The sequence below is a fragment of the Cinclus cinclus genome, chromosome 3, assembly GCF_963662255.1.
Source record: "Cinclus cinclus chromosome 3, bCinCin1.1, whole genome shotgun sequence".
NCBI lineage: Eukaryota > Metazoa > Chordata > Aves > Passeriformes > Cinclidae > Cinclus > Cinclus cinclus.
The window spans coordinates 47,619,182-47,646,271 of record NC_085048.1 but is presented as its reverse complement, the minus strand read 5'-3'; the positions used below and the strand labels follow the sequence as shown (position 1 = coordinate 47,646,271).

Genomic DNA, 27,090 nt, shown 5'->3' with positions numbered 1-27,090 from the left:
TTAGATGTATTTCTAGCTTAATTAACAATCTTCTTCCTGTATTTATGGCATAAACAATGTTGCAGCACAGCTTTTTAAACCTCACTGCAAAACAGAGAAAAAAGGAAATCTAAGATGCACAAGTGGGAATGAATATGTACCATGAATTTCAGAAATGTTGAGAACTCACCAACCCCAGTTTTCCTTTTGAAATTACTGATCTATTCAGTTAGTAGAAGTGTCTGTAAGGGAAGATGTGAGGAGTCTTTGCTCCTCTGAGGGTGTGTAGTGAAGGGAGCCGTACCCAAGAACACACAGACAGCCCTGAGGAGGGTGGTGGTGATGAGGAGGAGCTGCTCAGTTGCACTGAGAGAGAAGGTGTCTTGGTTTGAAAGACAGGTGTTTGCTAAGGAAAGCAGAAGCTTCCCTTTGGACTGAAAAAAATGTGATTCTTCCAATTATTATAATTTTGGAATTAAGAGAGCTCTCAGGCAAAGATATGGGGATAGGAATAACAGTTCTTTACTAGTATATCTAACAAGACAAACAAGAACAACAACAGCTATGAAATTACCCACAAACAGAACAGTAACTCAGTCCCAGTGTTTTTTGGCTGCAGGCACCTTTTCCCTGAGCTGCAGTTCCCGGTGCTGGGGGCGGGCGGGTCCCGCAGAGCCGCAGGAGGGCTGGGGGTGATGGCAGAGCTGTCCCAGGGGGAGAGAGAGATGGAGAGAGAGCTCTCCGCTCACGGTGTGGGTCCTGGTGCTCAGCAGAGTGCTGGATGGTGGTAGTTCACAGCGAGAAGACAGCCGGGCAGGGTCCGATGGTGGTTTCCCGACGCTGGGATGGAGGAGAGGCGCGATCGTCCTTCTCGTCCGAACTCCGCGGGGGAAATGGGCCGAGACCCAGCCTTCCGCTTCCTCTTCTGGATGTTTGAATCTCCCGGGGTTTCACTCTTCCCTCCCGTCCCCTCCCCCTTGTCACCAGGGCCCAGTCAACAGGTATCTTAGCATGACAATGGAGAAAATTCCACAGAGGGAAAAGGGAAAGAACTAACCCTCAACAGAAGGGTATGTGGAGTGTGGGAACATTTCTTTTTCAGGAGTATCTGAGGACCTTGCCAACAAGGAAAGGGAGAGAAGGAAACACGCAGACACCAAACCTGACAAGTTTATGTTAAGAAAGACAATAAGCAGAAATAACTCAGTCACACTAGCTGATGAGTTACCAGGAAATGACAGGCAAACTCAGATTATGCAGCTGACAAGGATGTAAACCTAGGGGCTCAGGATGTTATTCCAGAATAACAACTTGATTAATATAACAAGATAATTATTAGTTTTCTGAATATGTGCAAGGAAAGAAAAGAGAAAGTGAGGTCTTGTTCTTATTACATTCCTGTGATTGTTACATAATTCTTACATGGTGTTGGGATCTCTTGCAAAAGAAATCTGTGTGAAGGTCTTGATCTGATAGTACACACACTGATATTGTGTTTGATGTGCTCCAGCTTTACTTCTGGAAGTCAAAGTTATCCTTATTGTGTCACCCTTCCCATCTGTCACCCTGAAAAGGCTCATCCGGAAGATGGGAGACTCGTTTTTAAAGAGATATGTGCCCCCATGAAGGAACCATTCCAGCCTTTGGCTCAGAGTCACCTGAGGATGCCAGACTGCACAGTTTTTTTTATGAGTCTCTCTGGGGATAGAGTATCCTGGTTGTCCTGCACTGAAAGCTGACCTGACAGAGGACACAAGTTCACCAGACTGCTAGCTATAGTCTGAGATGTGAACCTAAGTGAATTTCCAAGAGAGAGCTCTGCACAAAATGGATGAAGATAGCTGCTCTGCCACCAGTGTCTTGGGCAGGCTTTTTGCTTCTTAGGGTTTCTGTATTATTTCTGTACTGAGTTTCTCTGTGAGAAAAGAAATAATTTCTCTGGAATGATTTTTTCAAGAAAATCAATTGAGTGCTTCTGGAAGCTGTAATGGTTTAAGTGAATATATGATTGAAGATTTTCTTGTCTATTTGAGTTTCCCACGGTGTTAAATCCATATTATTTGTGTTCTCTGTACCGCGTTAACATTAAGGGTGCCTCAAGATTTCCACTTTGTTCCTCAGTTATGAACAGCAGGGTTATTGCTACTTTTACAGCATATTATGTCAGTATAGAAGTACAAATGTATACAGGTACTACTGACATTGATGCAAGATTTTTACAATGTTATTTGAAAGACTCTATGCAGCAGAAATAGGGTCTCAAGAACGTATTTTAAGTTTGGGGGTCTTTAAAATAGGTGATTATATGGCTGTATTTCACACCACAAATCCTAAAGCAAAGGATGTTAAAGACAGTGATAGCTTTTTTCTGCTCCAAATGCATGTTGTTGTTTTAGAACAAGTTTTAAAAGCATTGGAACCCTTATTCAGGTGCAAAACTACAACAGAGAACAAACGTTTACAATTGACTTTAATCTCTTAATTGGGACTTGTGTAACTAAAACATCACAAAAAGCAATATGATATCACTTTCACCTACTGTTTGTTTTCTCATATAGAAGAACTTTAAAGCAGATTAAATAATAGAGTATGCAGATGACTAATATTGTGGAGAATGAATACACATATAGTCACACAATACCAAAGCAGGGACTCACAAAATGAGATGAATTTATGGTTATTTCCACAAATTAATCCTATCAGATTGTAATTTGGTTCCTATTGAGCACTGAACCCAGTATTGGGTGAGCTGTGCTAAATTACATAGCTCATGCACTTGGCCTTGTAATATTATTTCTGCAGGAGAAAGAGTCATTGCCAGTCATTACCAAGAGCAAGAGTAGCCAAAGGTGCAATGGTTTGTCATCCTGCAGCAGACTCAGAGCAAATCCATTTCCACGTTTGCAGCACAGTCAGCTGCCATTATCAGCTACTGAAAAATGAATGTAGTATTATTTGTAGCCCCCTGCAACACAATTAGGTGACAGGATAGTCATGGCCCACCACCTCCTTGCAGGAAAGGTTTGCACACTATGTGTCACAGATTTTTAGACTAATGCACAAGTAATCTTGGTGTTTATGTTACAAGATATTAAATTTGTTTTTGAGTGGAAGAGGAAATGCCTGCTGTTGTGGTGGGCTTAAACCAATTTACTCATTGTTAAATGTTCCCTTATCTAAACAATCCCACACAGTTACTTTACTGTAAAAACCTGTGAAGCTCTGACAGGTCCTTTTTTTAGGGCCCTTTATTTAGAGTCCTTTCTTTAGGGCACAGCTCATTATTTATTATGCTGAAAACAATGGTGTAACACAAAACAAAGATATTTCTTGGACCAAAACAGACTTTAGGGGATCAGAGTCCTTTTTGACACATCTGTTGCCCTCTTCACACGGAAAAGTAATCTCCTGCAGTTTCTTCATCTCTGCCCCAGAGATTTTCTAGTGGAACCTGGCACTCCTTTTGGGTCCCAGATACACGTAAGGTCAGTCTCTCAGGGCAGCTGGGAGTTTTACATTTGCAGCCATTGAGATGGTGTGGAGTAAGCAGTGTTACAGTCCAGTTGTCAGTGATGAGTAAATTGAAACCATCCATTTTTAAAGATACTACACAGTGAAAGTGTAGTGAATCTGCTCCTTCAGTCTAGAAGTATAAAGAATTTTTTTCCGGCAATGACCTGCAAAATCCCATCTTGCTACAAAGAAATGGTTGCAAAAGTAATGCCTAATTTTGGTGGTAGGGTCATAGACATTCAGTCCCTAAAATATTTCCTCTGTTTATTAAAGTGCTATGTTTACCATATTATGGTATTTGAGCACCTATACATATTGTAAATTCTAGCACGATAGTGACTATAATATATTAGAAAAATAGGTTTAAATTGCCTTATTTTACCTAAAGGTCCCCTTTTAAATGGATGAATGTATCACTTCTGTTCTAGTACACATATTCATTAGCAAATAAGTATGGGATGAGAGAAAGGAAAAATGTCTCCTTTCTCCTGGAAGAAGGAAGCAGAGAGGTTTCTCAAGAGTCCTTAATTTTAGCTTTGTATGAAATCAAAATATGCCCTGAAATAATGTGAAGAGTACTGCTTGGTTTCATCTTGTGTTCAGATAATGTAAACACTTCTGAACCAAATTTTGGAAAATGGTTATATTTTGTTGGCATTTCCATTTGAAAATAGAATAAAAAAAAACACCTTTAATTTTTTAATTACTCAAATTGAGTACTTTCCCAAATTAAACTATAATATTTTGTTTAGAAAATAGATGGAGAAGATAATTTAATTATCTTTCCCTTTTTGCTTCTATGTCTCTTCTCCTATCTCCTCTTATATTCTGCCATTTTACCAATAAAACTCTCTCAAGTCTAGCATAAGTCTAGTGTTTCTGGAAAAAAACCAACCAGCCAGCTATATCTGCTGACAAGAACACTGGGAAAACATTACCAAAAGCCAAGAGCAAAATGGGATCTGTTATTTTCCAAATCTGTATTTTGCACTGTAATGGTTATTCAAAGAAAAATCACAATGTTGCTCTCAAAGTGTGGAAAATTCAGCAAAACGTAGAGCATGTTGCTACAGTCAGTCACTTTCAAACATACAGACAGAATTTTAAAAACATAAACTAGTGTTTCTCTGTTGCTTTGATAGATATCTACTGCTTGCACAGTGTAGAAATGAGCCTTTTTTTAAACCCCACTCTTTTATACACATCTATTCACATAGAACATGTTCTATGTTTTTCTCTGTGGAAAGAAAACCAAACTTATTCCACTCACTGTGAAAACACTCAGAAGCTCCAAGTCCCACACACATTGCACACAGATAGTCTTTGTTTCAGATTGTGATAAGTTACTCAACAGCAAGGTTCTGAGCACTATACATGACTCAGTTCTTTCCTCATGAAGCAAATTCATTGTAGTTGCCAAAGGTTCAGTGTAATGCCTGGCATAACTGTTCCTGAAAACTTGAATTTCTGGTTTCGCTTGGAGGGAATTAGATTTTAATTGTGGTAAATAATTAGTCAGAACTGTGCTGAGTCACTATACATAAACAGTTTAAATGTTTTTTTCTTAATTTCAGTTCCAAGTCAGGTACTCTCTGCAGTCTGTTAAGAGATGATTTACTTATGTAGACAGGGAAGGGTATTGCTATATAAATGTTTTTAACAATCTTCCCTTTTTGCTGATCGTACTTTGGTGAATGAGGTTTAAAGCAATGACTTCTAGGCAATAAATATATGTGATGAAAACTAATGTTAAAGTATTCTTTTGGCAAGTACAAAAATGAGTGCTGTGTCACTAAGGAAGTGAAAGATAAAAGATCTGTATAGAGAAATCCTCCCAGTGAGAGTTAGTCTGTGAAATTGTTTCAAGAGATGTTCTGTAAAATTGTTTTCCTAAGTAGGATTGAAATGGCTACCAAAGGCCAGGATCCCTGTGGGAGGAGGGTAAGATGAAAACCAGCATTTGCTGAGCAGTTGAGCAGCTCAGCAGCAGGGTATAGCCCTTGGGCACTGAATGCAGTCCTCAGCTTTCTTTTTCTTTTCTCATAATTGCCTACTAACTCTGACTTTCTTCTCTCAATCCATCCACTTGCTAATATTCTATGGTCCTCTCAGCTTTGAATTTTTACTGTTCTTTTTCTCCTTTCCTCCTTCAATGTCCTATGATTTCCTTTACCATTAGATTTAAATTCCTTCCTCTTAAATCTTGTCCTTCCATGTACCTTTCAGTATCAGATAATGAATGACAGTGAGAGACAGACAGATCTAAAAATTATACCAGGCATGCCTGTAGAAAGAAGTAAGGAGGAAAGACTGCCTGATACCCAATCTTTGGTTTTCTGGGTTCTGCCCAATTAAAGTCTGCAAGCCCTAGAGAAATCCTTGACTTTTCACTGTGTAGATTATTATGCCATTTATGGGAAGATACGTGTTTTTGAAAATGCTCTGGAAAAGAATCTACCTGGCAAGTGTTCATCTTCATGGTTTAGCCAGAGTAAAGATTTTTCTCTGTTTTTTGTTGGTTTTATGTCATGTTTTGGAGGATTTTCTGGTTTTGTTGCCTTGTTTTGTGGGTTTTTTTTTGTGTTTTGTTTTGTTTGGTTTTTTGTTTTTCTTTTTTTCCCCCTGGAAACTTGTAAGGTTCACTGCAGACTGTAAAGGGAAAAATTGAAGCAGCCAGTGCTCATATCCCACTCTCTCCTTCATGCACACACCTCATCATTTGTAAAGCAAATTTTTTTTCTTAATTATGTTATATCTGGAAGGCTTTCATCTATGCAGTGATGTTACCTAATTTTTTGAAAATCAGCTGTTGAAGCAATGCTATTACTTCATTAGTCTTATAATTAAAATAACCTAATATTTTCATCGGAAGAGCTTGTTTAGTTGCTTTTAATTTTTCCAGACTTTACCTGATTGGCTGTGAATTTTCTGGGATTGATACTAGGCACAGGGGAAGTACAGGCTGCCTCTTTGTCTGAAAGCAAAAAATGTGACTCAGAGCAATAAAAGAAATCTTTTGTTCATGTATGTTGGAGAAGGGGCTTGATATTTACTAGGGAAGATTGCTGCATTGAAAGTGTGTTCTTTTTTGCTATCTAAGAAAACTTTGCTTCAAAATAACCAAGGTTTGAAAATACAGTTAGACTTTATGTGTAGTAACTGAACATATTCATTAAAACTTGACAATTGCATTCTCTATTTTTGATATTTTGGTAAAACCCAAAAGTGCTTGGAGCCTTCCTGTCCGCATGGAGAGAACTTGCTGGTGGCTCCCTTGGTAAATTTCTGCCCCTGTTTCTGCGCTGTTCTTTACCCACAGCAGACTGCAGACCTGGCATGGATTAAAAGCTGGCTCAGCATCCCTCTTTGTTCTGCATGGATGACAGCAGTGAAGAGTGGTGTACACAAGCTTGTTCAGGTTTCCATGTGCTGAGTAAGGGCAGTGGTCACAGGATGGTCATATGATGAAAGTAATTGAGAACCTTGAGGATCTCTCTGTCTCTTTAGCTTTCCATGCATCTCTCCTTGTCTTCTGTAGCACAGAAGTTAATGCCTATTGCTGCCCAAATAAACCACTACATACTGCAGAACGTTAAATTCCCTGAAAGGCAGGCCCTGGGCTTTTCAGGTTGGACATCCAAAATTAGTAGAAAATACTCACAGTATTTTCATATTGCCTTGTAGTATTTTCATATTGCCTTAGTCCTTTTCTGGGCTGTTTCTCCACCTCAGAAAGTATATTACAAGGAAAAGCACCACAAAAAGAATTTAATGAATGTTTGTAATGCATTTGGATATTACAGTCATGAACACTGTAATAGAGGCTGCTAGGAAAGAAGCCATTCATGTAATTTTGTAACTGGCATTGAGAGCAGAGGCTAAACAATGTAAATTGTTTAAAACAGTGAAAAATGAACTCTATCTATGCAATGACAAAACGAAATAGAGGGCAACTATTCACTGGGCAGCATTCATATTAACACTGCAGGGAGCACTGGATATGGCCATGTAATTAAAGATACTATCACAGTGGATCTTCTGAAAATGGCTGAGTGGATGCCATGAAAGCAGTATTAATATTGTCATCTCCTAACTTGGAAGTACTTGAGAGTGTAGTTACAGCTTTCTATGGCAGTAGATTTTGAGGTATTTAAAAGGTAAACTTCATATGCTGTTTGAGCTTTTCTATATTTGTTTTTACCTCTTACCCAAGCTTTCTTCATTCCAGCATTCCAGAAGAAACTGGGATATATGTGTTTTTGATATAGATAGTATCTGCTTTTTTTTTGGTTGGTTTTTTTTTTCTTTTTTTTTTTTTTTTGTTGTTGTTGTTTGTTTTGTTTTGTTTTGTTTTTTTCCCCTCACCCAAGAATTTTGCTCTAATTGCAGTAATTCTTTGCATTTCTCAGTCAAAGAAACCTATTCTCCTCAGCCTAGTATTATAGACACAGTTAACAAGAGTTAATCTTCTGGAGGGTCAGATAACCTTTTTGTCAGCACCATTTGCTCCCTAATGGAGACTTCTGGTTGAGAACTACTGGAATCTCAACAAACCCTCTCAGCTGCTGACATTTAGCAGTCTCATGAGACTTATCCTAATGTGAGAAAGCAAATTCCAATTGTAAGCACTTATGAAAAGTGAGATTCAAGATGCACTTGTGCCACAAAATCCTGATCCAGGATAGGATAATGCTGTTCATTATAACATCTTCAGTGATTTTTGAAAATATATGTTACGTGACTGATTTGCTATTATTCATTCTGTTATTTCTCATGCTGTTTTTCAGCATTTTTTGTTCCCTTTCCTTCCTCTTTATTCCTGTTGTAATGCTCACAGCTTCTATATGTGATTGTACCTTACTTCTGACTCAGGATTTTTCTTTCAATTTAACATTAACAAAATTAAGGTTATGTCACAGACCTCTGCTTTTAGCCTTATCTTACCTCCAGTGTGCTGCAACTTGAATGAGAAACTGATATAATCCCTCCATATCCCAGCTACAACTACTTATTAAAGGAAATTCAATGACTTCAGATATGACATTGTGGAGTTAATTCTGACTTTTCTCCTGTATATATTAAATCTAAATAATGGTAGGGGATAAAAATGGGAAACTGGTGAGCCTTAAATGGGTGAAAAAAATTCCACATTATTTTCTCTGCTGGATTTCAGTGGGAATAACAAAAGAGCATTGAGGAACCTGCTGAGATTTCCAAGAAAGTTAAAGGTTGCAGATGTTGTTTCAGGGTTGTTGTTTAGCTTTGTCGTGAGCATCTTACCCACGTCCCAAAGGGGGATGCTCACAGAGTCCTTAATCATAGAGTTTCTTTTGGAATATAATTGTGAAGGAGTTGCCCAAGGAGTGATATGTCCAAAGAATTATTTTGTCTGGCCCGTGAGTGGGGTGCTTTGGATAAGGCTCAGCACACACTTTGTGTTAAAGTCAGGATTTAGCATGTTAGGGATTCAGGAGAGACCAAGAAGAGAGGATGAATGTAGGGAGGTGTGGGGTCAGTGAAAGTTGTAGCCAAGGAATGGCAGACTGCCAAAAAAATATTTCCTCCTGAGAGCATTTTTATTTGGAACATGACTGGGAATCCTTTTTTTTCCGGAGGAGGGTTAGTTCTGAGTGTTAGATAGAGTTAATCTCAGAACAGAAAAAGCCCATAGTTCCCAGATTAGTTGAGATCTATAAAATCTTCAGTCTCTATCTCAGATAAGAGCCTTGACCAGATCTGATCAGAAGGGGATTTTACATTAATGAGAGGAAAGAAAATGCATTTGCATACTCTTCCTTTTTGTTATGGGGATATTTGTGGGTTTGTTTTTTCCACTGGGGCTTTTGTCCTTTTCTAGTCATGTTACCAGGTGCTGGTAACAGTGATACAGCATTGGAGAACTTTGCCCCCACATTTTTCTTTAATTTAGCTCTTGGCCCATGTTAGTCTTCCTCTCTTCTACTTTCTAGCTTGAGAGTTCCTGCCATATCTTCCTGCTTTAAGAAGTGCAGAAGTAAGAGTGACTACTTTTCTTTTAGCAGATTTTTATGTAGCAAAGCACAGGGGGACAGAAAGCAAAGCCAGGTAAATGAGGCATTGACATTTAGATGGAGATCAGCGGTGTATTGCACCATAGAGGACAGAAAGCTTCTCAGGAAAGGCAGTGATGGAGCCAGGTAACACTACCAACTTCCCTTGAACTCATGACTATTTTAACTCAAACTGGGCTGAATAGGTAGGCAGGAGAGAGTGTAAGGTTTTGTGATCTCTGTTTCTTAAAAAAATTGCCCTTCAAGCATAACCACCAGCATTCAGCTACATGAAGATTTCCTTTGCTGGAAGAAGGTCTTTAGAAGTCTCAGCTGTGACACTGTCACAGTCAGGGAACATGCCATGACAAAACCTGCTATGATCCATTATGTGATATGGCGATGATAAATGTGCCAGCGGAACTGATGGCCAAAACAGATGTGATTACTAGGCTCTAAATAACCACAACAAATCTCACTGATGTTCTCACTGAGCATCATCTGCAACAAGTGAGGACTCTGTTTATTATGGACCTATACAAAGGTCAAATTTTATGGCTCCAAAGTCATCCTGTATGTGGTGGCCAAAATGACCTGGAAGCACTCTGGAATTTTTAATGGACATATTCCCAATAGCTATGAATGATGATGTAAGCAAGAGATTCAGAAGAAGCTGCTAGAAGAAATCCCCCAAAAAAGAGATCTGGCATCCTACACTTAAAAGGGAGTTGGGGGGGGTTGTGTGCAGTGTTGGCCAAGAAAGAATGTTTCTGGGTCTTTCTGACAGAAGAGCACTATTGCTGTGCTAGCCAGACAGCTCCTGTTAGAAATGGAAAACTGTGCCCTATTCTGAATGTGCTCATTTGTTCCATACCTGGTGATCTACTGATCCAGCACGGACAGTCATGACCCAAAGTGACCTGGCTTTGAGCTGAAGTTCAAATCGATACTGTGTAAGAATTGCTAATTCAAACTTCTCCAGGACTGTCTGGTGCCAATACACTACACTGAAGTCAGAGAAGTTGCTTAACTTGCTCAATGGATAGTGCTTCATGTTTAGTTCTTGTTTTCCAAGTGTTCTGTTTCAAAACTTTCAATCTGTCTTTGAGCTATAAAACATGGATAGATTTACTAATGATTGGGTACTGCTTTGGTCTGACCTTCCTATCCTGCACAGCAATATCTTGTGGTGAGCAATTACTTTGATTCATTATTACTTTTTAGAGTGCTCTTCCCTCTAAGATACACACTTTTGGATGAAGTAAAGTATTAAGCCTTTTGAAGCATAGGTTCAATTGCTAGAAATCGAAATAAGCTCTTCATGTTTTATAAAAGGAATTTAAACTTCCATTATACTGAAAATAGTACTTTAAATTCAGATGTGCTTTAGTAAAAAAAAAGGGAATAACAAATTAAATTATTTGCTTTGAAGTTAAGAGGGTTTTTTTCACATGCAGTGTTACTTTTGCTACTGCATAATTATTATTGCAAACCAAATGGCTTTGAACTAAGAATCAAATATTCAAGTGCTATTAAAAGTAATTTTCCCTGTATTTTTCTGAAACGTTTTAATCAGATAATATAAAGTCAGGCAAATGAGGTAATGCACAATATGTGTCCACTTTTCACCCTCCATAATAATTGCTTCAGTTACACTTACCTTCTCTAATATTGTTGCTCTAATTATCTTATTTTGCAAGTTAGGATCTTTTTAACTGCTAAGCTTATCTGGAGTCAGAATATTCTCTTTATAACCTTTAATGGTAATTTCATGTCGATTTAAGTAAAGTTTATCCAGCCTAATAAAAATAAGTGTATAAGTTGAAATATTTAGAAATCAAAGAAGTAGATACTTATGCCTAAATGTGATTCACTTATGTGCATATTATTTTCCCAAATCATGGTTTATATTGTATACATGGTTTTATATACACATAGTATATTAGTATATATTTCCAAAATAAACCAGTAGTTTCCTCTAGCTGCATAGATTGTATTACTGCTTAAGTTTTCAGCTTTAGAAATTTGACTTACTAATAGTGTATATTCAAATGCTGAGTCACATAAAGACTATGTTTTGACTATCCTGACCATAAATCCAGTCTTGCTAACAATACACTGAAAATGTTTTTGGGTTTGGTACAAAATTAAATTCTTTTAAAAGGTGCTATCTTTGTAACCCCAGAAGAGAGGAGACAAAAAATTAAACACCTCTTCTTATACACTTTTATCATGATCACTTGCTTTGAACACCATTGAATGATATCTAATATTTCAAGGAGAATTTTTTGTTGTTTTTTTATTTGGCTCATATAATTGGTTACTTTTCAGATGTTATTCTCAGAGAAGGTATATTTAGAAATTTCAGAAAGATTCTAATTCAAATTTTAGGACAGGCAGATTTTCTTTGTGACTTGAATACAGTTGAACTTGTAGTCTCCTTCTTTGACAAGAACCTTAGTCAAGGATTTGAACATTTTTTGATTACTTAGTTTTCTACAGTCTAATGAATGAATTAATTAAATTAATTAGTTGAGTTAATGAACACATTTAACTAATTAAAATTGCTACTAGCACATTCCAGCTTTCTAGTGAGATTACTTTGCTTGCCAAATATGTATCAAGACCTATTTTATCCAAATCATCTTCAACTCAACAGACAGGAATATGATCTGGAAAAATCTGTCTTTCCTTTTCTTTTGTTAATAAAGCATATTCAGCATGGGTTAGTGCTGTCTGTATTTGCCTCTTTTTATTTCCTCTTTGTGAAGAAAAACCCATTTATCAGTCCTCATGCTTGATCAGCTGAGGTATCACCCAGTATTCTCATTTATTTCCTCTATTCCTCTTGATGACTAAAAGCCTTGCAGATACTAAAATAATTTTTGATGACTCTGTCTGTACTTTTCACTAGTAATTAACAAATCAAATAGGCAACTTGTGGTGCACTGATTTATATTTAAAGTTTGTATAATAATTTAGGCATTATTAATTTTAAAGGAATTATTCTATAAGTTTATGGCATCTTTCTGATACCTATTTATCATCATTTGCTTCAAGTAAGAGGTGGAGCTAATCTTGGAAAGAGCTTTGCATGTTTGTTGGAAGGAAGCTGAACACCACCCCAGTTGAAAATGCTGACTCATCTGTGTCTTATTGCTCTTTAATTCAAACTCAGCAGAAAGCAGCAAGAGTGCTAAATCTTATCTTCAGAGGAACAAATTAAAATTTTTGTTTGAACAAGCCCTTGTGAACTACAAGGTTTAGTGAGGAAAAATATTTTAAAAGCCATGTATCAGAGTAGATTTTCACAAAACACATGTGCTGAGATGTTTGTAGTGACTTGAGGGAAGTATTGGTTTTGTTTGTTAAAAAGCAGCAAAGCTGAAAAACTGCCAGTAACTCATTTGAGCTATTGACGTGGCAGTGGAATGGGAAAGCAGGGTGATTTACACCTTGAAATCTGAGAGCCCTTCAGCAGTTTCTGAAGTCTTTTGCTTTTCAAGATGTTGGGTTGTTAGCACATACCTGCACCTCTACATAGTTCAAGTGGCACCAGTGGACTTGGCATCAATTTCTGCCCTTGTAGCCTTGGCAAATTTTTTTGGTGATTTTCTTCTGGGACAAGACCAGTCTGTCACTTCTGAATGCTCGTTGCCTTGAAAGTAGTAAGAAATTTCATTAGCATTTCATTAGTAAGAATTTTCATTAGAAATAAAATACAGATTTCACTCAAATATGTAAGTGATGTTTTCTAGCAATAAATTTGTTCTGTAGTTCTTGTTGTCTTTCCCCTCCCCCCGTCCCCCCCCACTACTATTGACATTTAATTAACATAGCACAGATTATCTCTTAGTAAATATGCAGCATGTTTATAAAAGCTAAACTGTCTTCCCGGTATATTTCACTGAGTGGTAAAATTAATGTTTTTTGTTTGTTCAGATGGTTCTTTGGCCCAATCAAACGAGCAGATGCCGAGAGACAACTGCTATACCCTGAAAACCAGGAAGGAGCCTTCCTAATCCGAGAAAGTGAAAGTCTAAAAGGAGAATACTCACTCTCAGGTATATTCTAGTTTTTCAGCTGAAGCAATGTTTTAAAAAATTCTCAGGTTCTCTGGGCTTTTTTCATCTTTGAGAAAAATAAACTGTGGGCATGAAAATTAAATTAAGTTTATAATAATGTTGATAAATTTCATATTTTTCCCCCAGGAGACATATAGAGAAAATTTGGTGAAAGCAATTTCAGTTTATATTTTATAGATTTTCTTTAACAATATACTCAGAACAGAAATTCGCCTTCTTATGCTTAGCAGTTCTAGTGTTCTAGCTGCCTTAATATAGATAGTATTTTCATGGCTGAAGCATAAAAAATTGCATTAAAGTTGTACACTACAATTAGTACACAAAATTAGTAATTAGTACACAAAACAAAAATAAAAACTAAAAGCATGTTGACAGGTATCTGCAATTTAAGAAAAGGAAATTTCTGTTAAACCTCACTAAGGTTTATATTTATTTGTTTCCAGGGATAAAATCAGAGGAAGGTCTTCAAAGCTGTACTTTAGAATCAGTGATATTTCATTGAAAATTTCACTGTAAACATCAGTAAAAAAATAGACTGTAGATGATGGTGCATTTTGAAATTTATTTAAGTCCTTTATTTTAATCTGAATGATTATCAAATTAGGACACTAATTTGTTAATTTTACTCACATTTAAGTACATCATGTATTTTATGCTGTAGATATTTGCCATTTTCTGTGAACATTTCCCATCAAACTTGTCATACAGCTGTGAGTCAGGAGTATAGTGTTGTCCTTGAGACAACAGGGCTATATGCCCAAACTTCCTAATGTGTTCTATCTGTATTAATTCCAGAGCCAGGAAAGGCTTTTGATGTTTGTGAATAAGCTATGGGTAGTTATGTGCAGAATTATGTCAGTAAAATGAGAGGCACCTTGTCCATAACCAGATTCTTTAATTTTGATTCCTCTTTAGCCTGGATGATTATGAGTCATTCAGCTTCTGAATATTACACAGAAACAGATCTTAAGGAAATTTTGACGCATTCTTGGTTTCGTTTTCCCAATTATAACTAAAGTGTATGTACCTGCAATGTCTTGTGGAAATTTGAGGAATGATTTATATTGCCAAGACAAAGAAATGTGGAATACAGAGAAGTTTATTGAAATAAAGGTGGAAATAAATTTACAGTACTGGGAGATTTTACTTCACAGCTTTCAGTTTGCCCTCAAGGAAGTTGGTCCTTGCCATGAAATGCTTAAAGGAAAAGTACCTTTAGGAAGGAATCAGACTTCTCCTGAGCTGTGACAGAACTGACCCCTTTGTGTGTGCACAGTTTCATCCTAGGACTGTATTACAGCCACGGACCTTTCAAAATACTTTCTCTACATGTTCCAATTTATTGCTGTTGTTACTTGGTTTCAGCTTCCTTCAGTGAACAGATTTCATCCATGGACTTGGGCTAGACTGATGACACAGTGGTGTTATGCAGGGAAGGAAAGACAAGCCTGTATTGTCTTCTTAATGATGGCACTTGAATACATGGCAATTACTAAAAATGAATGAAAAATCTTTCACTTGTGCACCTAGGGGATGAAATGCAAATTATTTTTATTATTCTCCAACTATAGACTTTGAGGGAAGATTTAAAATATTAATTATTTATCCCATATCCTAACCATTTGTCTAACAGTAATGTGGGAGTATCTTAGGTAAACTATGAGATACTCCAGAGAAAAATCCAAGAGAATGAAAATAAATATTAGGCCAGCATTTGTAGTAGTATAAGATCACTCTTTGATGCTGCTGTTTAGTTTTTTATTACAAATTTTGGATAGAAAATTTATTCCATCTGATCTAGTATATTTGATTCATTTATGAAAGCTTTTGTTAGATATTTTTCTACATTTTTCTATAAGCTTATTTGGGAAGAGGAGATTTGATGATGATTGATAAGAGCAAGATATGAAACCAACAGTGTGGGTCTTTTTCATGCTGGTTTGTTTGGTTAAGGAAGGTAAGAGTGGCACTGACAAAAAAAAAAAGATATATACAGAGGCAAGGCTTCAGCTGCAGGAGCCAGCTTTCCTTGCACAAGTATGGGCTGTCCTCTGAGCGTGTATGCGTGAATATATGTACCATCTCAGATTTATTAAACATTTGTGCTCTTTTAGGCAAAGAAAGAGGATAAACTCTGAAGCAATCTGTAGACACTATTGGTGGAATAATTTCCCAGTGCTGCTAGATCTTTTAGCTGCTTTCCAGAGCTGAACATAATTTATCCTTAACATGCTACTTCATCCCAAAGAACTAAATATTATTTGCTGCTTACTGAATGGGTTTAGCTGAATGGCATCTGTTTGTATTGTGCGAACTCTTTTGCTTCCAACCTAATAGTATACATCATGGTCTAGATGTTTTATGTCCATAATCTCATTGCCTACTGTCTACTTCTTGGAAAGCCAGTGCATTCTAAAGCAAACAATGAAATGGTTTGTATTGTGGGAAGCATTAGTAGGAAAAAAGGTTGTTCATTGGGTTCTACAGAGAAGAGAGTTTTCCAGCGTCATTCCTGTTTGTGCCATCAGTGGGAATTATGAGACACTAAAGCTGAGGCAGAAGGACAGCTTCTATCTCCATGGTAGCTGATACACTGACAGGGGAGAAGTCACAATCCAATATTTTGAAATAAGTCCCTAATTTCTGTTTCCAATTTTTTCAGTCCAGAAACATTAGACCTCAAAAGTCTCATCTTCTTTAGGTCTGATTGGTTTTGCTCTAGCTTCTATTGCTGTTTTGGTTTTATTGCAGAGGAGATGATAATGGCTTGAAGAGTGAAAACATGGCTTTCAGAATTAAGGTTTGCAAGAAAATATTTTAATTTTCTGTCCAGCGTGCCATTTAGGTAAAAAAGAAGGTGAAGAAATATTTTTACCCAAGAACCCATAAACTGATTTTATGAATTTCACACTTGATTTCAAGCCCATATCGGCAACTAGATATATAAGAGATTTAATGTTAATTAAGTAGACAGATGATCTCCTTATTAAGAAAATAAAATTTAAAAATTCAACCTTTCATGAAAATTGCATTTTTTTACTTCTAAATTGCATTGTTGGGAAAACTCTCAATTTGTAAGATTTGGATAATAAATAATTATTTAAATTAAAAACAAAAATTCATGTTCAGAAAGATTTTTGTCATCTGTGAATAGTGAAATGGAAAGCTCATCAAGCTGGATAGGCCACTGACATGTGTTACTATAAATTTAAAGTGTTTGACATTTTAAAAATAGGTTTTCCCATTTTAAAAATGCACATGTTGTTGACAGATTTTTATGTTGATGACTCCAGCATCTGGTGTGAAATGCGTTAAATTTTAAACATGTTGGTGCCATCTTAGATGTTGCCTCTTTTTAATTAAAAGCCATAATTCAGATGTGCTCAGCTTAATTGAGTGTCATTGCCAATGATAGCAGGAGGCTCTGTACTTAGCCCATCATTGAATAATGATATCTGAAAGACTTATTGCATTAAATAACAGTGTAAATGGTTTGTGTTTTCTTCAGCTATTATTTTCCATGCTCCTAAAATAATATTGTGTGCTTTCCTCTTGTGTTCAAGCATAGGAAAAACAGGTAGTTGTTTAAGGCAGCAGACTCAGAACTGGCAAAACCATGGCCATACTAAGGGGATGATTTTGGATCTGTCTTTGTACCCATTCTGTGCTGGTGAGAGTGATCTCATGGGTCACCCTCCTTACACATCCACTCTGGGCCTGGAGGCAGAGCAGAGGTGCTGGTGGCAGTGATGCATGGCCAGTGCTGGGGGAGGACTGTTCAAAAGAGCTGTGTTGGGACACATTAATTTTGGCAGTAATGGAACATTAGTGTCTCCATGACTCATTTGGTGAAGGTGTGGACTCTTCTGATGCCACCATAAATTTTTATGCCCTGGGGAAGAAGTAGTAAATTATTTTATTACATTCTTCAGGTGGCAAAACCCACTTCTGCTTAACCCATCATGTGAAGATGGATAGAGTGGATAATCCTTCTGCTAGACTGAAACCATTTAGAAATCTAATGGGGAGCTGTAATTCTTTTGGAAAGAGCAAGTTGAGGAGAAAACCTCTTCAGTCTTCAAACCTAGCTACTGCCAAGCTGTGTGAAATTGAAATTACAACCCTGTCCTAGTTAGTAGTTGGGCATGGATGTAGAGATGACTGGAAGGGGTTATGGCTAGTCCTTTCCTCAGTGATACGTGCTCTGTGTAGTTTTGGCAGAGGTGCCACACTGTGCTCTGGAACCCCAAGTGTGTGCTGCAGGACTTGTGCATCCAAACTCAGCCCTAGAATAGAAGTAAACAACCCCCTGTCAAATACTGCACTAATATCATCTACTTATTGCAAGATGAGTTGTTATCAGTCCATAAATTTTCTCCAACAAATCACCACCTGACCTGGATGCTGTCAATCATGACACTTTTTAAAAGTCTCATTAATTAATTAGAGCACATCATTCAAACCAGCTCTTGCATTATTAATGTTAGCTACTTCACAAGTAATAGTTATAATACTGCTAATAAATAAATCAGGTAGCCAAGCTACTATTACATGCGATATACAACTGAAACCGGATTAACACAGTCATCCTGTTGGCCTTTTGTTCAATGCATCATCAAAATTAACTAATTTGTCTGAATTAATTTTCCTGTGAGCTTTGGAAAAGTCATTACATTTTCAGTCTTTTCTTACTGAATTACTAATTTCTTCATTTTGCTTTGGTTCTATTTCCAAATTACACATTAAAAAACATTCATAAATTTTACAGTTAAAAAGTAGTAATTATGGGTATTAATTAAAAAAAGAAATATAATTTGAAAAGTGCAATGTAATGGTTTTGTTTACAAATATTCTCATTCCTGTCCTCACACAGCAATGTAAATTCCCAGATTCCTAAAAATACTACCTAAGTTGGAGTATTTTGAAAAGCTCCTGTCTGCTCTCTGGTGGTCTTGGATGACAATCGCACAGTGCAGTGCAAAAATATTTGCTCATCCACGATAGTACTTAGGGAAGGAGAGATTTCCTCTTTGATTTCATCACTTACATGGTGAGAGAAAATATTCTTCCTATCAGCTTTGCTAATGTCTGAAACCGATTCTATATTTTTTCTACATACAATATGTAACCATGTATTCTTCTGTTATTATAACCAAAGCTCTTGCCAAGATGCATGCAGTAGGACAGTGCAAAGAATCTATCTTCTAGGTTTATTGTGGAACACTGTTAATGTTAGAGCTAAAAGCTGTGGACTTCTTTGGAGCTAAATCAGTTACCCTTCTCTATGTAATATAAACTCTCTACTGCCCATTGAACATGGACAATGATGTCTAAATAATGGAGTGTCTTGGAAATTACACCCACATAAGCCACTACATACTTTTTCAGGTCTTCTGAACTACCCTCTCTGATGATTCTGAGCCTGCTATTGCTTCATAAAGATCTCTAAACTAGTGGTCTTCAAATTTTTTTTTGTTTTGTTTTGTGGTATGTGTGTGTGTTTTTGTGTGTGTTGTGTGTGTGATTTATATACATCCTTTGTCTTTCTGATCTTGTGCTGGTCCATGTCTAGCCCCAGCATGCAGTGGCCCAGAGTTTTCTGACACATCTAAAGAGTGCTCCAATGGTCACAGGGAGGGACACTTTGGCTGTCATGATATGTAGATAAGTAACTTATTGATTAAGAAACAACAGATTAGAATAAAAAATATTCCACTGAAAAGGAATTAATCAACTACCTGAAACAGAGCATTATTCACCTGATTTTTTACATATTCCAAACATACAAAAAATTTTAAAAAGCCCTTGGAAGATATGAGTGCTTTTCAGAGAACTGTGGCTATGTGGAGGATATATCTGTTTCCTCTAAAATGCCTGCCAACCCAGCAGCTGCTATTTGGAATGTTAACACTAAAATAAAGGAGGATAAAGGAAATATTAAAAACTGACTAAGTGATTGCTGTCAGTTTGATGTTTTTGGCTGGTTTTGGTGTCTTCAAAGATGGGAAACATAAGCTTCCTCATAGAAGATATGTTTATATACTTCTACATCAGTTCTTATGCTGGAGAATCTCCAAATCTGAATAGTGGAAGACTAACAGGCAAGATGCATGAAGCCATCTGAACAATAGGCCTTGGTTTGAATAGTTGACATATTTGGAACTAAAATAATTTATTTTAAGGTCCGCATAAATATATTTAGAAAATTATGACAATTTGGGTATAAATGATATTGTATTGCTGCAATAATTCCTAGACTCTTTATATATTTAAATCTTTTTAGTTTTTGATGGTACATCTGTGAAGCACTACAGGATCAGAAAGATGGATGGAAGCTTTTTCCTAACTCAAAGGAAAACTTTCAAAACTCTGAATAAGTTGGTTGACTATTATAGCAAGAACAATGATGGCCTCTGTGTGTTGCTCAGACAGCCATGCCTAAAGGTAAGGAGTAGATGCTACACTATGCAAAGTATTTTTTGTGAGTTAATTTATCAAATATCTGTCAGAAAGTGCTGACCCCATATTTGCTTCTATTATTTCAGAATGTTAACGATCTGCTTGTTTTCAGGAAGTTCTGGGTAGTGTTACAGTTTCATTCTTGAAGTTGACAAATTAATAATAGAGTACCATGCCATTTTGAAAAAATCATCAAGTGGCAGGGAGGGGAATATGCCAAATCATGATTTATTAATACCTTTTTAGAAATATATATGGAGATGAAATCTCCAACTTCATAACTCTAGCTGTCCATAAGTAATTACTGAGACAAAACCACAAGGTTCTGGCAAACAATATGTCACTTTTCCAAAAGCTTGCTAGAGGGATGATTTCTAAGTTTTGCTTTTAATGGCAGGATATTTTCCTTAGCATATTTCTTATTTCTAACAAAGAGCATCCAGTACAAGCATTATATTTTATGTTCTCAGTTCACTTTATAACATGTGTGTACTCTAAGGAAACATTATTTATATCTGTTCCAGCTTTACACGACATAATTAACAATGATTTGTATATGTTATTGAAAAAAATATTACAAGTCTCAACTATTGTATTATTTATTTTCTTTTACCAGATACAAACTCCTGCTACTTTTGATTTGTCTTACAAAACTGTTGATCAGTGGGAGATAGACCGACGATCTCTGAAATTGGTGAAAAAATTAGGATCTGGTCAGTTTGGTGAAGTATGGGAAGGACGGTGGAATAATACCACCCCTGTGGCAATCAAAACATTAAAACCAGGTATGTGAATTATTATTAAATGCTAATAATATGAAATATTAGCAAGAGTGCTCCTTTACATTTTAAATGATACAGCAAAGAGAGCCTATCTGTATATGCACTCATTCTTAAAATCCACACACTTAGACATGAAGGTAAGTAAAGCTCTAAGTCCAGATAGCCTTCGGTATTTTGAATTAGAATTTTTACACAGTTTTCTGTTTCTAGATGAGCTGAATTAATAAGAAGGCAACTGCAGCAAGGGTTGTTCCTGTTTTCTACAATATTGTTTGTATGGAAATGAGTAATTGTAGATTGAATAATCTGTAGGTAAAGTAATTGATTTACTAGCATTTTGTCATCTGTAGGGTTTTTCTAGTGATTAGGTGCTATATTACAGATTTCTTTGTAATATAGAATATTTACTATGCTAAGTTTGTACTTGAGTGCTTTAATTCTAGTGTTGCTTGAATAAAATTTTTCAAAGTTTTTGACACTCAACATTTATACCCACTATTTGCATGTAATATAAGATTGTGACTAATACAGCTTTTAGCATTTTTCTTAATTATGTTTCATTAACTTCAAGTAATTTGTGCATTTTTAACTGACAATAGAAAAGATCTGCCAGCAGATGGCAAGGACCACATAGATAAGAGAGGTAGCCTGGATGATATACATGTTTTTTAAAAAGAGATAACAACATGACCTGTGGTTAATTGAAAAAACCTTGTGTTGGGTACTAATGAGCCTGATTCCGGAAGCAGAACAGATTCAGACCTTTGATTCAGAATAACATCAATAAGCTTGAGCACTGTCCAAATGGCCTCCTGAACAGGGGGGAATTTAAACATATGTTTTAAGGCTGTCTTGTATCAGGATATCTTCTGTGTTTTGGGACATGCAAACTGAAAGAAACTAAGTACCTTTCTTTTTCTCTCTGCTTAACTGAAAATATAAAAACTGCTGAAACTAAAGACCTTCTAAAATTCATATAAAAGAAAATACTTTTTTCAGTGAACACGTCCATCCCCCTAGTGACTCAGCAAACAGAAACCAGCTCTTTTTCACTGGAATAAACATAAGACTTACTGCAAACTTGTCACACATAGACTAGCACAGTAGAATGGAAGAAACTCCTTCAATTGTGATTCTTTTTGTAGTATCACAGTTCACCTGGGAAAAAAGGGCTCAATTAATCAATACTTTTTCTATCTCAGATTTTTCCATTCTAGTCTGACTCTTGCTAAGGTCAACAGCAGTAGTTTTACTGACTCTATGATGGGTTGAATTGAGTTAGGGCTGCTGGAAGCCCCGCCTGGATGCAGTGTGTGGAGAGCAGAGTTTGTGACCTCACACTGTGATAAGGAAGCTGTGCATTGCACATAGTGTTACTCAGAATGAAGACTTTGATTCATCCTTGATAAATTATGTAGTTAATGCTGAATCTCATATCTTATAGTTTGTGAACTATTTCATTCTACAAAAGCAGTTCAAACAGTCACAAATGTAACCTTGTAGTATTACTTCCCCAGGGAATTATCCTCTTCTATGCAGTGTTTTTTGCTGTATTGTGAAAGGCATTTGGAGTGCTTTGCAGTAATCAGCACATTGGTTTTCCATAACTTGTGCTCATTGTTACTCATGAGGAATAACACTTCACTAATTTAAGACAAACCACAGTACCCTCACCCTAATCTGAGTAATAAATGTTTACCTTAGTACTAATAAAATTTCAGCAAAGGGTAGGGTTGGTAATTCCATTCACCATAATGTAAAGTTGAGAAATGAATGGAAGACATAATAGTTAATGAGTAATCAAGAAATACATTGTGTTGATGACTGAGGTTCCCATAAGCAATGGAAGCTGGTTCACATAATGGTTCACATAAGCAGTGTTTCAGGCTTCACGTGTAATGCACTGTAAAATGAGCCTCTTCTATTTCTTGGCTCAAAGATCTAAATCACTTGTCTTTATACTGGGGCAGGAGGGAGTGTATTTTAAACTACAGGCTTTTTATTAAGCTGTTTTACAATGTAGACTTTCTGGACAAGCAAGTCATCAGAAAAACAGAGGAGTGTGTTAAACCCAAAGTGATCTGGCACATAGAAGGAGCTGAGATGGAAAGGGTTCTGCTAAAAAGGCTTTACCACCAGAGAGATTGTGAAATGGAACAATGCTCTTATTACCACACAAGAGCAGGTTGATCAAGGGTAATCACATGGTGAACAATAGAGGAGAACATAATGCATAAATCAGAATGTTATAGATTTCTAGGCCTGAAGGCCAGAAAGGATTTCTGTTACTTTGGGCTTTTCTGTTGAGCATTATTTTGCAGTGTACTGCAAAATCTGTTCTAGACCATATATAGTCAGAATACTTGGCTGTTATATGCCATTACACATCATCCCTCTACTGAGTTTAGAATTTATATTTAATCAAAACACGGCTTGTTCTTGTCTACGCAATAATGAGAAGTCCTCTAGTCCTAAGATGAAGGCACTAAGAATGTGCACCTAATTTCACATTTGAATTTGCCTGATGTCTTCTCTTTAACCCTTGCTACGTCTTCTTATAATAAAGTAAAAGCCTATTTGAAAGTATTAATTTTTTTTCCATTCTGGAGGTAAACACAGAGTGGGTTAACCAATTTTCAGTTGTCTTTAGAAAGGCTAAATGCAGTTTCTTATTATATAATATCCTTCTCATTTCTCAAACATTTTTTTTTTCTGGATTTAAACTAATCTCTAGTTATTGCTACTAAAATGCTTAAATCCAATTATGCCAACGGCAACCTGGCTGGAATCAGCAATAGAGTGGCCGGGGGACCAGGGCAGTGATTGTCCCTCTGTGCTCAGTGCTGGTGAGGCCACACCTCAAATCCTGTGTCCAGTCCTGGGTCTCTCAGTAGAAGAGAATATTGAGGTGCTGGAATGTGTCCAGGGAAAGGCAATGGAGCTGGTGAAGGGTCTGGAGGGTAAGTCCTATGGGTAGTGCCTGATGAAATTTGGGTTGTTTAGTCTGGAAAAGGGGAAGCTCAGGGAAGATAACTCTCTACAATTGTCAGAAAGGAAGTGGTAGTGAAGTGAGGTTTGGTGTTTTCTCCCAGGTAACAAGAAATAGGAGAAGAGGAAACAGCCTCAAATTGTGCCAGGGGAGGTTTAGATTGTATATTGTGAAAATTTTTTCATGAAAAAGGTTGTCAAGCTGGAACAGGCTGCCTGGGGAGCTGATGGAATTGTCATGCCTGGAAGGGCTCAGAAGACATATGGATGCTTGGGGGTCAAGGTTTAGTGGGGAACATGGCATTGCTGGGTGGATGGTTGGACTCAATGATCTTGTAGATCTTTTACAGCATTAATTGTTCTGTGATTCTATGACTCTATGACCTTCCAGCATATAGGAAAAATGAATCTCCCAGAATTCTGGTAAGATGGCAGTAAATGGGTTTTCCCCAGTGTCAGTTCTCCCTTGATGTAAATGTGTGATTTCTGACTCATGAGTGATTGGGGCATTCAGAACTCTGTTTCCATTCCAATTTGGAGCAAGAGCCAATTTTTCAAATATTTTGTATGACCTCAAAATTTCATAACTGTTTCCTTCAGAACCATTGATGTGCAACATACTAGCAATATTTTCCCTCTCTTTAGATATCTGGACTCTCAGATAGGTCAAGATTTTTTAATAATTAGCAGGAAAAAATAAGCACTCATATATCAGATAAAAAATATTCTAGATTAAAAATGCACATTACAATGGGAAAATAACATGCTATTAGAACACATTTCTTTATATTAGTTATAAAGTCCAGATTCCAGGAATCCAAAAATCATAAAGCAGCTTCCTTCCTGCCACCTTCTTCCTGGGTTTAACTTCACTCCCAAACTCTCTACCTCCTCCTCCACTGTGGGAGGAGGCAGCTTGACAGGGAATGAGGGTTGTGGTTAATGTTGTCCCTGATGCTCCTTCTACCTCAAGGGAAGGGCTCCTCACATTCTTCCTCTGCTCCAGCAAGGAGTCTCTCCCACAGGAGAGTCCTCCACAATCTTCCCCAGTTTGAGTTCTACCTCCAGGCTGCAGTTCTTCTCAAACTGCTCCAGTGGGGGCCTCTTCCATGGGATGCAGCCCTCCAGGAGCAGACTGCTCCAGTTTGGGTGGCATATTCCCCATTTATAAACTTCACTAACATCAAGAAAGATAATTCTCCACACCAAAAGCAAAGCACCATAATCACAAAACCAAAGTCAATTTGCACACATCCCTTTTCCCTCCAGCACAATTACAGCAACTGAAATTCCCTGAGATCTTTCCACTCTTTGCTCTCAAATATCATTGTCAATGTCTTGCCCATTATCTCTCCTTATTCCTTTTACAATCTGTTGTTCAGTGTGACTATAAACAAAAAGCAGTAGTAATGTGATGATTTTGTTCAGATAATTCTCTTATTTCTTCACTGGTTCACTTGTCTCTGCTTTGGAGATATCTGTGACATTTTACCAGCCCCAAACCATAGCCATGAATGTGTGAATGAAAAAACAAAACATAAGAACATCTTTGCCTTAAGGAACATCTCTGACTTTTGAGCTGTTGACCCACAGTTTTCAAAGAGATGCAGGGTTCAGTAGAGAAGAAAATAGTCTAGAAACCAGCAGTTGCTCTTTCTGGTTTTGGCCCTGCACAGTACTGTCTTGATGCAGGTCCCTGAAAAATGTCATTTCACATTTCTATTTCCTCACTGAGACACTGGTTTTTTTTGTTTGTTTGGTTTTTTTTTTTTTTGTTTGTTTGTTTTCTTTTCTTTTTTTTTTTTTTTTCTATTTAAGTGGAAATCATTGCAGCAGGGGTTTGCACTTTGTCCTATGTTGAATGTGATGGATTTTCTAGAACCTATTGTCTGGGCTAGCTTGCTTCTCCAGCTGCCAGCATGTGAAGCAGACATCTATCATCACCAATTAATTGTATCTGATAAAGTTCCTTATGCCTGTTGAAGTTGACAGATACATTTGTCATTATCACGTTGTAAGGTATCCCCCAAGCTTCTCTGAATGGAAACTGTCCAAGCATGATTTTATTTTTTCAGGAGGCTTTTCCAGTATAGTGTCTGGGTTGGTACTGTCAGTGGGGTTTTTATATAATATTTTCAGTTCTTTAATTTTTTCATCTCTTTACTACATATGCAGTGTAAAAAGCTTTGCACTCAGGGAAGTACCCCAATTTCCCTGAAAAAAGGGGTTTTTAAATTCCTTTTAATTCAGTATGTGGTCTTACACTGACTTGTTAAGTTTTCTTCTGTATGGTGACAAAGCTGCTTGAGAATATGAAAAATATGTATTATTCATCTGTTAATGTGAATAGGCGATTCTAGTCTCTTGTGTTGCCATGTACTTAGTTTTTAAGTTATTTCATTAATACTCATAAACTTCTTCAGAAGATCATAGTTATATGCTTAATGATGTCTCCACATAAATTTATTTTCTATAAACTTTACTTAGAGGACATGATTCCACTGAAGTACAAGGGCATTTTGGAGCAGTTTGGGGAGTTTTATTGAAAAGTTGCAAACAAAGGGTCTTGTGATGGGTTTATCAAATATTTTAGGGCCATTTACATTTAGGCCAGTGGAATCTGGAAAATAGCTGACCTTCCTCTCTAACTCATTTCCAGATTATCCATGTTTATCTTAGAATGTGAATCTTCTTCAGATCTATAACAAAATATTTGCAAAGTGAAGTTAATCAGAACTGATATATCTGTTTTAAGTAGGCTTAATTTAGACGTGATTTCTGCCAAAGCAGCACAACATAGAACATCTCAAAGAAAAATATTCCTACATTTTCTTCTTAAGGATGACTTTGAAATTTAGAAAAACATATTTCATTCAAAAAAACCCCAAAAAACCAGATTATCAAGACCGTATTTTCTTCAGGTTCTGATAAATCTATGCCCAAACTGGTATCTTACACAAAAGAATCCTCTACTTGTTTCAGTAAAGGCTTATGTTAACTAATCATTTTATGACCAAGTGGTTTCAACTTACACCTGCTCTTTATTCTGTGTTTACCACTTACAGGTGAAAATGTATATTTCATTATAAACACACATACTCAACTACAAGCTAAACCCCCCTCAGTTATTTGAAACTCCACGTGGCACGTGTTTCCTTCCTCAAAGGGATGTGCTGTAAATTCTTTGCCGCTATTGTGACAAGCTTTGTCCAACTAATTTGTAACAAGCATGTCTGGTTGCTTTTAGAGGCAATT

At 36.8% G+C, this 27,090-nt stretch overlaps 1 protein-coding gene across 1 annotated transcript in view; it reads left to right on the top strand.

The window, feature by feature from the left end:
• Positions 1-27,090, top strand: part of FRK (fyn related Src family tyrosine kinase) — a 48,856-nt gene that overhangs the window by 9,291 nt on the left and 12,475 nt on the right. The window contains exons 2-4 of the mRNA XM_062488969.1: positions 13,464-13,585; positions 19,890-20,050; positions 20,682-20,850. Coding sequence (XP_062344953.1) covers positions 13,464-13,585; positions 19,890-20,050; positions 20,682-20,850 — 452 coding nt within the window. The remainder of the gene's footprint in view (positions 1-13,463; positions 13,586-19,889; positions 20,051-20,681; positions 20,851-27,090) is intronic.